Here is a 16,068-nt window from a genome sequence, read left to right on the forward strand (position 1 = left end):
TTTTGTTTTTCCGACGTTTCAGCTTTTCAGCTTTTCAGAGCACACGTAATCATGTCAGGCTTGAGGATAAAAATTAAAAACTGAAAGCGAAATTATGAAATGCAACGTCGATGTGCACTTTTTTTATAATTTGGTTATGTCATTGTGGAAGAGTTAAAATGTTTTTATTCGTAAATGATGAAATCAGGTTTATGTTAAGGCAATTTTGGGGGATTAAGTAAGCACAGATGTGTGAACTTTGATTACAAATTACTTTATCTATTGCTTCAGGTATCCTAAGAGTATCACCCTTATCCCTCTTTCTGTTTTGAACAAAATGTGCTAATGGACTTGTGTAAGTTCACAGCAACTCTAAGCCATACAATTTACTGGTACCATAAAAAAGTGCCCATTGATCTAACCACCATACCTTCTCAAAAATATGGACAAAACACAAACAAAAATAGCCTTTACATTCATATTTTCATAAAGAACAAAGTACCTCAACCATCCGTCATGCTATCAAAACATGTTCAAAGAACTCATGTCCCATCATGCATTCTCCTAAATTAATTACCCACGTTCCAGTAGAACGGCGATCGTTCAAACACTCCACAACTCGTGCCCGACACAGGAAACACACTCAATTCCACCGCCAACGAAATTTATCGCCGCAAAATTACCCCAATTACGTAGGTCATAAGATCGATTTCCACTAATTACGTTCAGCATACCAAAACACTTGGACGACTAAAGAAATTATTTTCATTTTGCTTTATTGAAAGAGGTTATGTCAAGTATAATCAGTTTACTTTTTATTTTTGGTTCAATCTCGTTCATTGAATGGCCTCAAGCGCGTCTGTTGAAGAAGGGCTATCTAGTAATAGTACTAATTCTAGAATAGTCTAGAATTGTGTCCTAAAATAGTAACATAACTGGTAAAAAGAAAACTTAACGTTGTTTATGACGTAATGTTGTGTGCACTTCATCTCATCGGGGATTAAAACACATCATTATATGTTTACTTTGACCAAATTATTTTGAGAGGGGAATATTATCCAATGTCTTCTTCCGTCTTGGGTGAGGCGAGAGGGAGTGTCAGACTCTTACTGACTAAAAGCCACCCCGTTCCTACTCCTACTTTTCGAGCCGGAGCCCCGGTAACCCGTTAGACAGCCTGCAGTACTTTGACAGACTTGGTATTCGAATTTGAAATCTCATGTTCAACAAATAAATAAAATATGTTACAACATGATACCGACCTTTATATAACCTACTTAATACATTATGGAACCTAGACCCTCATTATTTGTTCAATAACCAATGTTCTAACAAAACTTACATTTTGTATTAACCAATCAAATTACTAGGACATGATTCAGTATTGTTTTTCCAGATATATTATGAATGATAGATGAGGCTTAGATAGAACACGCCAATAGACTATAACTCGTAATATCGATTCAGGTTCAAGGTAAAATTATTTGCTGGTCAAGTTTAAGGTTATAAAATATAATGTGGATATAAAGACCAGATGTCGAACATCTTAACATGAATCTCTAACAGTATCAATGGGAAGAGTAGAGATTGTCATAGGTTTTTTTCCACTCTGCTATTACCACAAGGCTCGAACCGATAGTAGGTATAATGTAAGTCTATGAGTGAGAAAATAAAGACCTAAACCTAAACCTTTTACTTGTATACACATTGGTAAAATATGTCCAAGAGTGATTACCTAATAGTTATTTAGTTATTATGTTAAGTTACTTTATTTAAACCGTCTAGATATATGTATGTGAGATTGTAATTTAAATTACGTGTACACTTTAGAATAAGATATGATGGGATTGGTATATCATTGTTGATAAAAACCAATACTTTTATAAATAAATCTTATAAAAACCTTTTTGTTCATTCCACACATAATCTTCTAATAATACAACATATTTAGTACTTTCCTATGCACAATGCGATCAACTTCCATTTAGTTCCTAAACAATACAAAAAAACAAGCACAAAAAGATCTTACCTCCTGTATCCTCCGATGCACAGTCAGCTTGTGCCACTGGTGGTCATCGAACCTCGTCTTAGCCGGTTTAATGTGCATCTCCTGTTTGCCATTCCCGAGCCCCATAGTAAGCGACACTCCACCATCCCGCACAGCCAGATTGAGGTAATCAGCCTCATGACCTGAATTCAAAAGACTTCGTTAAGTAAATTACCCTTTATAAATTCCCCTACCTCTTATTCTAGCTTGAGAAAATCTTCAGTGAATTCTGAATAAGTTGCGAAATTAAACTTAGTATGTAGACTAGTGTTTAGAACTTATTCAGATTTAGTTTTATTAAAAAGATGTAGTTAAGATGCATATTTAGATAGCTTTGTGTAATATTCTAAGTAGTTTATACTATAATTTTATTATAACTTTTGTAAGACATACTAAATTATGCCCGATTCTAGGCAGAGGGCGTGATAGGCGCGAGACTCGAGTCGCCAATAGCAGCGCGACAATCGGCGCGTCGTGTATCGCGGAATGCTGCTCATGAATATGAGCCTCTAGCATGGTTTGAAACTAGTCGAGTTCCTCGTCAAACAGTTACGTGTGTAAACCGATAACATAATTAATTAATTAAGTTTATTCTAGTTAAAAAGTCTGAATGTGTGTTGTTTAATATTATTAGACTGTTTCCACTAAATGCTATCTTCTGTTTAACACTTAAAAAGATAAATAATAACTCCAATCACTAGAAATTAGGTCAAAACCTAAACTAGACACAGAGAATTGTGAAATCACTTTCCATTACAAAAGTTAGACCACCTACACCATTCGCTTCTAAGTCAAAACGAATGCTTTTAAAACACTCAAAACTACAGCAAAGGCGATGTCTTACCAGTGTAAAAGAGCAGTCCATTAGGCTGCCTGGTCTTAAAGTAGAGGGAGATGGCATCTTGTGTACTGACTATGGGCTCCCCTCCAGTTTGCGTCAAGTCGTATGATAGGAACTCTGCGCCGCGAAACGTTGCCTCGGACGGCGCTTTATCTGCAAAGAAACTTTCTGTTAGATTCCGTGGACATTTCTCTGATTGTGATGCGGGTTTGTAACTTAGTTCTTATGTGAAGACAATTTAGTTGTTTTTATTCTCGTTGGGCCGATCATTTCGAATTTTCTACCGTAATTAATTGGAAGGATTATTTCATAAATTCGATGGATTGCCAATGAAATCTTAACTCGCTCATTCTTATAACTATAATTGGATTTACTTCGACGGTTTTTTAATCAATCAAATAATTTTTGTGTGTGTGTGTGCCATGGTGACCTGGAGGACTATTTTCATGCATGAGAGTGCTGGTTTGAAACCTATCAACAGCAAAGTACTAATGTCATTTTCCTGGTTATATGTACTTTGTAAGAATATTTAGGCACCTAACTAAAGGTGAAGGAAAACATCATGAGAAAACATGGGCTTATACTGCTGACAATAAGTTTGAAATCACCAACCCGCATTGAGCAAGCTTGATGATTAATGCTCAAATCATCAAGGCTGTTGATGTGATGTGAAACATTTTTTGTTCAACCAAAACTGTCACTCAAGACTCGCAATCATATACACATATGTACTATCTACAAGAAAAATAAAAACTAATTACGAACAAAAACAAAACAGAGAAAATAAAACAGCAACCATCTTACTATCTTAATACAATTCGCCAAAGGGTATAATATAATGAAAGAACAATTTCTCAACATAAAGAAAGAACTACCTAAATAGAAAAACTTCCATTCTTATATTATACTTCTCTTAAATTAAGTATTAAGTATAATAGACTCTAAACGTAATTTACTTTAGATCAAAGTAAACAATTTTTAGTCTCAGGTTAGAAAAATCTTCTAATAATTAGGTTTAAGTAGTAATAATTCCATGTTTTCTTAGTGTTCTATGTTTATTAGGATTATTATTTTAATATAACATTTTCTTAGCAAGAATTAGAAGAGGTATTTTCAGAAGTTACGATGAGGTAATTATATTTTTTCTTGTATTAAAATTATGGTTATAAATTGCCTAGATTGTTTTTTATAGTAAAAGGATTCTTGTGTAGCATAGTTTGTTTTTATGCAATTTCATACTGTATCCTTAGTACGAGTTTGCTTTACGTTTAAAGTAAACTTTACTAAGGTACTAAGGATACAGTACACATCAAGTTTACTTTTAAAGATTATGTGTTAGTAAAGACATTTATTTCTTACTAGCATCTGCCAACAGCTTCGCCCGCGTTCCCGTGAGATAAAAAGTACCTTATCATCCAAGTGTATGTAAGTATATACATATTACTTTATTATAATATTTTAAGCGTAACATATTTAAGGTTACATCTAAACCACCTAGGCATTAAAATGAAAGCTCGTGTCATAACCTAGACCTAGGTCAACCTAGTAGACATTGTACCCCAACCTAATTCCAATAAATAAAACAATTAATACTATAGTATAGAAAACTAATCAAAAATGAGATTCTCGACACAATATTAGGTACTAATCATAGCTGCCCACTAAATAAACCAAACCACATTGTAATTACAACTCTAATTAGTTTTAGAACCTCGTTGACCGACTTTCTATTAAATTTTAGTTTTAAAAGCTAAACAATGTATTGAAATCCAAGAAAATGATAATAGTTATAGATACTACTATGTATGTTGTGTAGTATAATCTTGATAAAATATTCGAAATTAAACCTTATGTGTAACTTCCTAAATCATATTTTGACTGTGTAAAAGAATAGGTAAATATTACCATTATGGTGCTTTTCCACCAGAAATGTGATATGTTACATAGTTGTGGATGCATTTGACGGAAGCCATTTAATTAGTGGAGACCAATCATATTCATTGCTACACATAGCTTAGCACGGGGAAAACAACTCTGTTTCCCCCGTGCTAAGAAAGATGTATGCTATAGACGGGTTCCCTACTATCAATACATCGTATATTCGAGCTGCGTATCTTCCTGCACAGTTACATAGCTCAGTATCAGTGAAAATGGTCATATTGTCTCGTAGCTTAGCTACACAGCATATCTCTACCCAACCCTCCCTTACTCATTACTGTAGTCATCGTATAAAACAACTAGTAACTTTAATTATATCCATGGCACTTACTTTTAAATAAAAACATCTTTGAAAAAGGAAATCATAAAATTTAAAATCTAATATCAAACTCCTCTGGTTGACAAAATAGAAAATTCGTAAGACTTTTTTCACTAAAAGTAATAAGAGCTATTTTTAACCAATTTCGATATTCAGCAGTGATTTTTAATCAACTATTGAGGTGATAAAAAGAGGGGTAGAAATATAAAACTCTAAGAGAAACGTTGCGTCGATTAATCAATATCTAAGTGAATAGCTGGTGGCAAGTTTTAGCTCCGATTAAAACTGCATGCAGCCGTAACGAGCCAGCCTTGTTTCATTATTAGTTCCACTAAAGCATTAAATTATTGAGGATACTGAACGAGAAATTGATTTGTAATTTAGATTAATAATATGAGAGAAATTGTTTAATGTTTTATACATTTTGAAGTTACATTTGCCACTTTGTTTTGAAGAGAATATAAGGTAATAGGGATGATGACGGGGTATGAAAATTAAAAATCTATTTAGCCCCTCAGTTGGGTAATGAAAAAATATCATACACGTAATTTTTATTTTGTAACATAACAATATTTCGATAAAACAAATTAAAATTTAGGACTGGAGTAGATACATCATTTCTAAAAATAATACGTCATTTCTATAAAACACACCTACAAGTGACGTCACGCGATATTTCAAATCAATATACCATCGAAAGTATTTATTTCCATAAGAACATAAAAAAACTAGTCCAATGTTTTAAAATAATCTACAAGACAGACATTCAAATAAAGACATCTATCGTGTAGGGTAGATTCTACTCTACTGTACGACAAAATTTATGAATGTCGAATGTGAATGTAGCAAAATAACTACCTGTTTACTTCACTGATTCTGTTAGGTAAACTTTCGTACAAAAACCTAGTTCAATTTAAATTAGGTAACCACGGAGTTCCCACAATTTTCTTTATACAGTTCAGTGTTTGAAGAAAGTCATTTGCACGCTGGCGACCACTAGACGAACGAAGCTGCCTTAACCAAATTCAGCTGTAAATCTCTTTTATGAAACAGCTCGTTGGTGAAATTACCTTAGCTTCTATCTTACCCAAGTATACGTGTAAATTTTGTACCTGACTTAGCTTTGTTTTTGAGAAATAAAGTTATACTTGCCTAAGCAAACTATACTTTTTTTGATCGGAGAAAATCATAGAATAACCTGTGCTGCCCTGGGTGAGGCGAGAATGAGTGTCAGACTCTTTACCGACTAAAAACTATCTCGATTCTACTCCTACTTCGAGCCGGATCTCCGGTAACCCTTTTTTAAAGGGGGAAAATCATCCAATGACTTCTCTTGCCATGGGCGATGCGTGAGGGAGTATCAGACTCTAACTGACTAACAACCACCTCGTTCCTACTCCTGCTTCGAGTCGGAGCCTCGGTAACCCTTGTGATTCACCGCAACCCAGGTATTTCTTTTTACATTTGATGGGTCGACGTTTGGCCGTTATCTCGCCTGATGGTAAGTGATTATATACTAACTATACCTGCATTAAATAGGTTCGAAGCGAACAAAATCTTAATTTCGATCAAACGATGGACTATCAACAGTTTCCGACATCACTTGATGGATGTCTTCTAACTATGTATATTTGGTAAATTACCCCCTCATTATATTTAAGTATTATTTATGATGGGACTGTGGCAGCCACTAGTTGTGGTTGGCGTTTTGGAAATATTAATTATTTATTGGATTAATTGCTTCCAGGGTCGAGATAGTTAAGGTCAAAGCTTTGACAGGGAAAGCAATGTTCAATATTTAGCTTTGAATGTAGTGAGAGGATTACCAAAATAAAGATATATTTTAAGAAGAATGATAGAAAAAGGAGTTTGGAATATTAAGCATAACATAAATGACTGCCTCGTTGGTTGAGTGGTTGCAAGTGCGACTGCCAGACGAGGGGTCTCGATCGGGTTCGATTCCCGGTCGGGCAAAAATATTACTGAGATTTTTCCGTTTTCCGAAAATTTCTCAGTAGTAGCCCGAAGTTTGGTATTATGCCCAATATATGGCCGTTCGTAAGTGAGGGTTCCGATAAATAATGAAATTCTATATTTTAATACGAAATAAATAAAATTCATTAATTATTTATTTGTTCCACGTAATTGAAGAGCTAATTAACTATTACCAACGTCTTTAGCCGTTCACCTTGTTAGGAGAAAACCTTTAAAGCTTCTAGGCGAGACTGTTTCATTATAATTTCAGTAAGTTCACTACTTTTGTGGGCTTTATCGATAAACTGATATTCAATGAAAACCCTCGATAGCGAAAATATTATAAAATAGAAAATTATGAAACCATTTTGTTTAGGTTTTCTTATCGGAAGAAAATCATGGGCCCTTCTATTTAGAAACTATGAGATTTTTTTTCTGTTCTGAACATCTTTGCACAGGACACCATAAAATAATAATTATGATATGCCAACCTACCTTTTTTTTTTCGACGACGACGGGGGGAAACCTTCAAAAGGCGCCTAGCTTTTTTACCGACTGTCAAACCTCGCTACGCTTATGTACTATTTCAGTGAAAAAGGGCTTAGTCTATATTTTCGAGTTGAACCCTCGATATAAAATAGAAAATGACGAAACAATTTTGCTTAGGTTTTCTTATCAGAAAAAAATCGTGGACTCTTTTCTCGAAATATTTAGGAAACAATGTTTTTTTTTCTTTTCTTGGCCTTTTTGCACAGGACACCATAACGTAATGATATGTGGACCTTCCTACTGACGTTACGATAGTCAAACATCGCTAAAAAATGGCTTTTTTGAGTGGGGAAAATCATCCAATTTCTTCTCCCACCTTGGGCGAAGCGAGAGGGAGTGTCAGACTCTAACTAACTAAAAACCCCTTCCCTGCTCCTACCTGTCGAACCGGAGTCCCGGTAAACCCGCTAGGTAGTCCGCAGCTCCGGATCAGGGTGAAAAAGGGCCTAGTCCTAATATTTTCGAGTTGAGAAAAAAAATATTACATTTTATATTTTCTAAGTGGTAAGACTAAGTGTTCTATAGGGACTAACCATACAATACGTAGTACGTAGGTACAGATTGTGCGGTACACTAAGCTAAACTTGGTACGTTATTGCGTTTACGAATTTTCTTAGCGCAGGAAAAATCTCCTGAGATTGGTTCAAGGAAGATTGAATTTATTATTGTCTGTATGTGTGTGTGTGTGTTTGTTGGTATAGTATTTAGAACGGATAAATCCGTTAATTTTTTTTTTTATTATAATAATCAAATATTTAATATACATATTAAACAAACATACATTAGTCAAAACAAATACAAGTCAAGAGTCATTAAATAACCCGCCCCTGATCGTTCCCGGCGCAAAAGTGCCCATAACACTCGCCGCATTGCCTCGCTGAATTGCGATGGCCATCCTTTGCACCAAGAACGACCTGGACCGAATATATTGTGGGATGTCACCAGTGGCCTCCTCGAGCCTACGACCCAAATCCCCCACAAAACTCTTTGCCTCCGCACTCCAACAGCCCAGAGTCTCCACAGCTAATTTATCGAAAAAAAGTAAATAAATAGTAAAAAGGTATGAAAAAAATAATATCAATATAATAAAACATTTAGTACAAAGAAAATGCTCTAACGGAGTATAGATAATTCTATGTCGATCGTTACACGACTTCGGTTCATGTTATTGTTTTAATTCATCGAAAAAAGTAAATAAATAGTAAAAAGGTATGAAAAAAATAATATCAATATAATTAAACTTTTAGTACAAAGAAAATGCCCGAACGGAGTATAAATAAATAATCCAAGTTGTCTTTATCCTCGATAGATGGCGTTGGGATCGAAATAGATCGCGCTATGGTTTCGTTACATTCATTTGGTTGGGTATCGGCCGAGCGCTTCGGTACTATCGTAGAAAAAGTGTATTATCAGTCGTATGATTATTTGTCTGTAGTGGTCCTGCTGTTTCGTAATTCTAAATTGGTTTCGTTGTATTTGTCAATTAATAAGTTTATTTGTTGGGTTTTCCTGGTTTTTAGGGTTCCGTAGCCAAATGGCAAAAAAACGGAACCCTTATAGATTCGTCATGTCTGTCTGTCCGTCCGTCCGTCCGTATGTCACAGCCGTTTATTTCCGAAACTGTTGGGCCTATAGTTGAAACTTTGTAGGATGGTGTATTTCAATAACCGCTATTTGAATTTTGAATAAAAATGAATAAATTTAAAAATTAAGGGGGCACTCCATACATGGATAACTGATTAATTTTTTTTCATCTAACATATCCGTGATGCGTGTCTATGGATAGGACTTTAAAAAAGACATTAAGATTTCAAAAACCATTTTTCGTCAAATTCAATCGTTTAAAAGTTAGACACTTCCAAAGTAGAAAAATTAGTGTGCCCCCCTCTCATTTTTAAAATAGGAGAGTGAGAAACCTAAAAAAAATATATGCTGTAGCAATAGAAACTAACAACGAAAATTGGTTTGAACGAGATATCATTATTAGTTTTTTAGAAATAAAACATTTTCAAAAACCGCAAATATAACTTTGTCGTTCATACAAACACTATGTAAAACCAAGTTATTTTACAACTTTTATATTATGTCATCTACTTGCTGCTACGGAACCTTCATGGGCGAGTCCGACTCGCACTTGGCCGGTTTTTGGTTAAACTATAAAAAACCGACTTCAAAACTAAAACAAAAAGTTAAAAACATAAAATGACCATTGTAAGTACTAACTAATAGGTTAGAAGTCGGTGCCATACGGTGGAGTAATCGTTGAAAAAAACAAACACCCGAATTGTGTACCTCCTCCTTTTTTGAAGTCGGAAAAAAGCAATTAATTACGATAATTACACAGCTTTCCTTAAACGAATATTTTAAAAAAATATATAAAAGAAACGAAACCCATCTCCAATAAAATTAATTTCTAAAATCTCACATCCCATTCCTTTGAAATCACACCACTGTATCAACAACCCTGTGCAGATGGAAGATACTGCCTAAAAATACAAACTCCAATTAATTAATCAAAGCCTTCTTCATTGTATTTGTACGAGTTTTCATTACAATCCAATACAATTCAGTTATTTATCATCCGTTGCGAGTATTCCAAAATTAATCATCGTCTGCCTTCATTTCGATGTAATTTATGAACTGACATCAATTGCATTAAACACTCATAATAATAACAACATCGCTCCAGTTTGGAAAATGTTGCAACGTGATATTTATTTTGTTTTGAGCAAGGTTATGTTCAATTTGTACGGCGTTATCAATTGTTTCGTGTTTGTTTAAAGTTTGTAGTGAATATGTATGATGAATGAAAACATGGACAGTGTATGATCTCATTGGCTATAAGTTATTGTTCTACTTATAACAATACTTAATCCTCTCGTACCATTATTATCTTTGAATTTCAAGATCTAAGTGTGAGAGAGCCATGTTTCAGCACGAACGGGCTGGCTCGACCGGAGTGATACCACGGCCTCACAGAAAACCAACGTAAAACAACACTTTCGTCCCCAACCCAATTACCAGTTACCATTTTTCTTATAACCACTTAGGTAAGAATATAACCAACCCTATAGTACAATTCACTGTTAAACCAAAAAATAAACACAATAACAATCACAATAACAGAAACAAACGAAACATAACAGAGACAGCGAAGGCAAATAATAACCAAACATAACACTACACAACAGCACATGAAGCCAATACAATAACACTTAGTAACATACAACTTGAAACACCTGTAGTAGGGGAGCATATTAATGATGTAATAGAACTGAGAGGGTTGACGGCAAACTCGTAATCTTGAGATTAACAAGAAGGTAAAGCTGAGATACAATGTGAGATAGGGAAGGTAATTGAAGTAACTATTGGTTGTGTAACAGAGGCAACTGTTCATTAACTGATTGAGCTGAAGCGACGAAGACGAAGATAAATTGTTAGATTTACTTTCTGCTTTAAGTGAATTATTTGAAATTGAGATTTGCTTTGAGAAGAATGAAGTAAAAACTGTCTCTGACAAATTATAGTATGTGATGTCTGTCTAGCTTCACTAAACGATGATTTGAGTTTCTAATTTAATAGACGTAAAATATTCATAAAGAGATTTCAAATTATATGCTAAAGAATTGATAGATTGAAATATTTTAATAAAATGCAATAAAGTCTCGCTAAGATTTTTATTGAACAAACAAAATGAAAATAGAATTCAATAAAGACGAACAACGATTAAAAGACAATAATCCGGCGTAATACAAAAAAGTCTTTCAATATTTTTACGAAGACAAGCAACGTTATGATCGATACTCATAAAAACCCGAGACGAAGAACGTGACCTAAAAAAATAAAAGTCTACTAAAATCCAACGCCTGCTGCTGAGACATCGATAAAACTTGTGTTATACTTCCACAGAAATCATAACCAGGATAAGTTACAAGAATAAAAATGAACGTGAAACTCCACTTGTTACGAGACATAGAAGTTGTGACGTCAGATTAGTTACAATTACTCTCTTGTGTCCCATGGAGTGCAGAATATTTTTAAACTATGCTAACTGCAGTACTTCGAGTTAATAGTATGGACACTCTGTGTCAAGGTACTGCTAATGTCTTAAGAGAAATTATGCGAATGTGAATAGTTGAATTTGGCGCTTTATATTTAAAGTTTTTATGTAGATAACAGAACCAAGAGTTTCCTTAAGAAGGATTCGAAATAATATAAGTACCTAAAATAGACAATTTTGTAACCAATGAACTAGAAATAATAACACAAAAGAACTCGACAAAACGTTCCAAAAATAACGAAATTCAAATCAAAATTCTCTGGAACGAAATTAATTTTTCCCATTCCAAGGGAAAAGAGACAAAAAGTTTGCAAGTTAAGAACACCATGAATTTGGGAATCAGTGGAGTTTCTACAACTTCTCTAACAACCGAACTAAACGTGACTGGAAGGTTTTAATAAACTGAATTGTTTGAAACGGAGATGTTTGTTCAGTCACATAATAATATGAGATATAACGGTGCTTTGTTCTGCAAACATATGAACGTTATTTGCTTGAGTTCTCAACAATTCAGGTTATGACTTAGCCTTAGTACTTGGAGATGTTGCTTGGTTTATTACTAGTATTGTGGAGGAAGAAAGTTTTATGGTAATGTTTTTTTATTCTACACTACTAGTACAGAATAGAGTTATATAAAATATGTGACAAAACATAGATTTGATTACGTACGGAGTATAATTTAACGCTAGAAGCGTGTACGTACGACTCAAGAGGACCGCGCGCTGGTCACCCGCAGTCGACTTTTTTGTATTGACGTTATGAAAATATATCATACGACATAATGATTTAAAGTTCAAATTTATTGGGTTGGAGCGGGGTTCATTACGTCTATAAGTCGTTTATAAAGGACGAAGAAAATACTTGAAAATTAATGAAAAAAAGATAGTCACTTTTCTCTTATAAAGATTAAGCTTAACTATTCGTTCCAAGAAACTGAATAAACTTAATACCTGGTACTCATTTACCAGCTTGGCAATAAATGCTCTAATCATACTTTTCTGTTAATAGTAATAGAAAAGTAAAAGCAATATTAAATTCTCCGTCCTACTAAGCAAAATAGTTTTCAGAATATATATTTTTTAAACGCTAAAAGCTGTACTAGGGCATCATTACTGGAAACGATGTTAATCGTTTTTCTATTTACGTTTTTAGTAGAATATGAGTTAAATGAATATTACATAATTATGAATGAAATTCTAAGGATAGATTTTAAATAAACAAATTTTACTAATGTTTCATCGTACTCTGATTCTCTGATTGCTCTATATCATATTGCAATCTTTGAAATCATTCCACAATTTCCTGGTAAGGTTTAAATGGCTAGTTATCTGAATATTCCGAGAAACGCAACATTTATATCAAAATTAATATATTCTGAGTAATAAGACGGTCTGAAAATACACTTAACATAATGATATCTATAGATCAAGCTCCCTATTGCAAGATACTTACGAGTAATATAAGAGGTTAAAAAATGCTATAATTATAAGGAAATGAAATATATACACAATAGTCTAGTCAAGACTTAGATATCGATAGAAATCTTATGTTAGATAATTGTTATGTGGTCCGTGTAACATCATGCTATGTATGAAATCCCGATAACATAATAGTTGGGTTAAAGATGAGATCAACAAATATGTTAAAGAAACCATTTTCGAAACTAATCCAGTTACCTTAAAATATCAGTTTACCAACCGTAACACAACAGTTGCTCGTCTTAAATTTGACAAAACAACGGTCGAAAGTTCGAGAAGCATCGACCTTAAACCGGAACCAAACTTTAAGGTCTCACTCCTTCCAAAACACGATAAAGTAACTTCTGTTTTACAGAAGTTTCCTTAAAATTTATTACGAAAAATGGCTTGTTGATATTTTGAATCGCATAAAATATCGTTAGTCTAAACAGCGCGGGTAAGTTATGGTGTTTTGGGTAAATTGTTCGGAAAGATAAATTGTTACCTGTTGATTTATTTGTTAAATATCTACTTACAAAGTGGAAGGCATTGTAGCACTCCACTTTGGCACTTGAATATTTTATTACCTTGGATATTACAAAATAAGATTATGAAAGGAAATTGTAGGTATCTAAATACTTACTACTTATTATTCCGTACACGCTGTTAGAATCGCCTGAGAGAAGTAGATTAATGTTCTAGGAGAGAATAACCTGTCAGTGCGCACTACCGTTAACTTCAGCTTAACCTAATATGACATAAAACAATAACAACGTATAAACCGCAAGATAAAGGAGAATTTACCCAGGGTAACACAATAAATAACTTAAATTACCCGTGAATACATAAATTCCAACTCGCATTAAACTAGTTAGGTTAATAGAAAGGTTTCTAATTCGTGGCTCAATAATAGAGGTCCTAACGACGTACCCTGTGGCACACCCTACTAACTATACCCTACAACTCTCAACATTTCGAGGAAACCGTCACGATTCTGCCCCCGAGTACTATTCATGGTCTATTTGTGTACTTGTAAGTAGTTTTATGTTTGCAATGCTTTGTAACGACTGTATAACATGAGTGTAACAACTTCAAATGCCTTTTGGAAAACTAAATTTAGTTGTTTGCAATGTGTTAATTAAAAGTTTTGGTTTGTTAAATAAGTTGGTACCTCATTTTTCCTTCAAGTTCATTATTCTTTAAGTTTGAATAACTAACTAAGAATTTTATCCTCATTTATTTCTACTAGAAAATTACATAATGTAGTTGTCATCGAGTACTTAGTAACAATAAATCACTTTTCAACTTGTCACGCTGAACGGACACAAAAAAATCTTTCATTTCAGAGAACACGACAAACAAGTCAAATTCCAATTTCCATTCCAAAAAACATAACTTAGCTCGATAAGAAGAGCCATAAATATTAAATTAAAATTACCTTGTCAAGGAAACGGGGGATCTTACATTTCGCTCCCAAATATGACAGAGATGCGATTTTTCCTTAAAAAAAGCGTTTAAAGTTTGTGGAAGTATTTGCATCTGAGGTGACATGCGGGAGAGGCCATCAAGGGAAATTTCCCGTCATTCCATAAAAATATGGGCTGAAGGGAACGTTCGATATTGTGGATGGCTTCAAGTGTTGATCGATTTACATGCATTATCCATTAGAGCTGATGTATTCGTATCACGAGTGTGTTATACGTCTGAAATGGTTGATATCGCTATAGATGCTATGGAGTTAGATATGTAGGCGTTTAATACAATATTATCTTCTAATCAAATCACTTCAATGGATTAATGTAACTGTATTATTAATCTGTAAGGTACTGAGTATATAGCCAAGTATTGCTCTGATTTGATGGCTTTTTCTCAAAATGATGGCATTCACACCTATGACCATGGTATAATAATTAATCTTGTCTAGGTACATGTTATACATATCTTCCGAAAATCTCTTTCTACTGTTTTCATTATCATAATTTATCCGTCGTTTGGAAAGTAAAACCTAAAAGATAATTACTTCGAGGTTTATTACAATATTCTAGGAACTACCTTTCATAAAACACTACTTTGCGTAATAAACTAACCAGGTCAAAATGTTGAAAACTATACCTTACGTACCTTATTTACATTTTAAATTAAATTGAAAATGTAGCGAGTTGACTATTTTTATATTGCCTTTCAAGTAAACCTTTAGATAATTAATTTCTTTAGTCATCTCAGATTAGTAAGCTCCAATTTCTGAACAAAATTAGATTTCGTTTTATTGTATGTGCTACAATTTCCTTCTTTATTATAATAGTAACTTTCATGATAACATTTATATCGTAGCTATAAGTTTGTCCCATATGCGGCTAGCATAAAAGACCAAATTGGGTACACTTGCGTTCCAAAACTTGATGGGAAATATGTGAGTGCGTAAAGCCTTATATTAGAGGGTCTTCAAATCATACCACCTACTTATAATATTAACAGCGAAAACCTTTATTAAAGCTTTAAATATTGCGGTTACGACACATTACAGCGGTTTGCGCAAACAAAGAAAATTTACACTAGAAACAAAACAATCCCTGGAATGAGGCCATAAGTTCTACAGCTGGGTTATGCAGAAACGGAAAACGCGCAATGTTCGCTATTCATTGACGGTAATGTTGATACAGATTTCCGTGGCAAGCTGATGTTGTAAGCGATAGGTGTAAAAGTGAGTCGTTTATTTTCTAGTGTCGTCGTTCCTTGTGCCGTGGTAGGGGGTTGTGAAGGAAGCCATATTGGTTTTAGGGTAGGCATGGGAAACTCAATTTTGGACGCAGAACGCGACCCGCGCTGTATGCAAATTTTATTCGATGCGGTTTACTCTAATTTTGGTGCCGAATTTTAATGGAACTTTTTGGACTGAATTTCTTT

General features: G+C 34.0%; 1 protein-coding gene across 3 annotated transcripts in view; it reads right to left on the reverse strand.

Moving 5' to 3' along the window:
- Positions 1 to 16,068, reverse strand: part of LOC118275848 (neurexin-1) — a 179,591-nt gene that overhangs the window by 36,718 nt on the left and 126,805 nt on the right. For all 3 annotated transcript variants that reach the window (XM_050695468.1, XM_050695467.1, XM_050695466.1), the window contains exons 6-7: positions 2,871 to 3,020; positions 2,009 to 2,169 (exon numbers count right to left, since the gene is read on the reverse strand). In XM_050695468.1, the coding sequence (XP_050551425.1) occupies positions 2,009 to 2,169; positions 2,871 to 3,020 (311 nt within the window). The remainder of the gene's footprint in view (positions 1 to 2,008; positions 2,170 to 2,870; positions 3,021 to 16,068) is intronic.

The sequence above is a fragment of the Spodoptera frugiperda genome, chromosome 8 (assembly GCF_023101765.2).
Source record: "Spodoptera frugiperda isolate SF20-4 chromosome 8, AGI-APGP_CSIRO_Sfru_2.0, whole genome shotgun sequence".
In the NCBI taxonomy this organism is placed as follows: Eukaryota; Metazoa; Arthropoda; class Insecta; order Lepidoptera; family Noctuidae; genus Spodoptera; species Spodoptera frugiperda.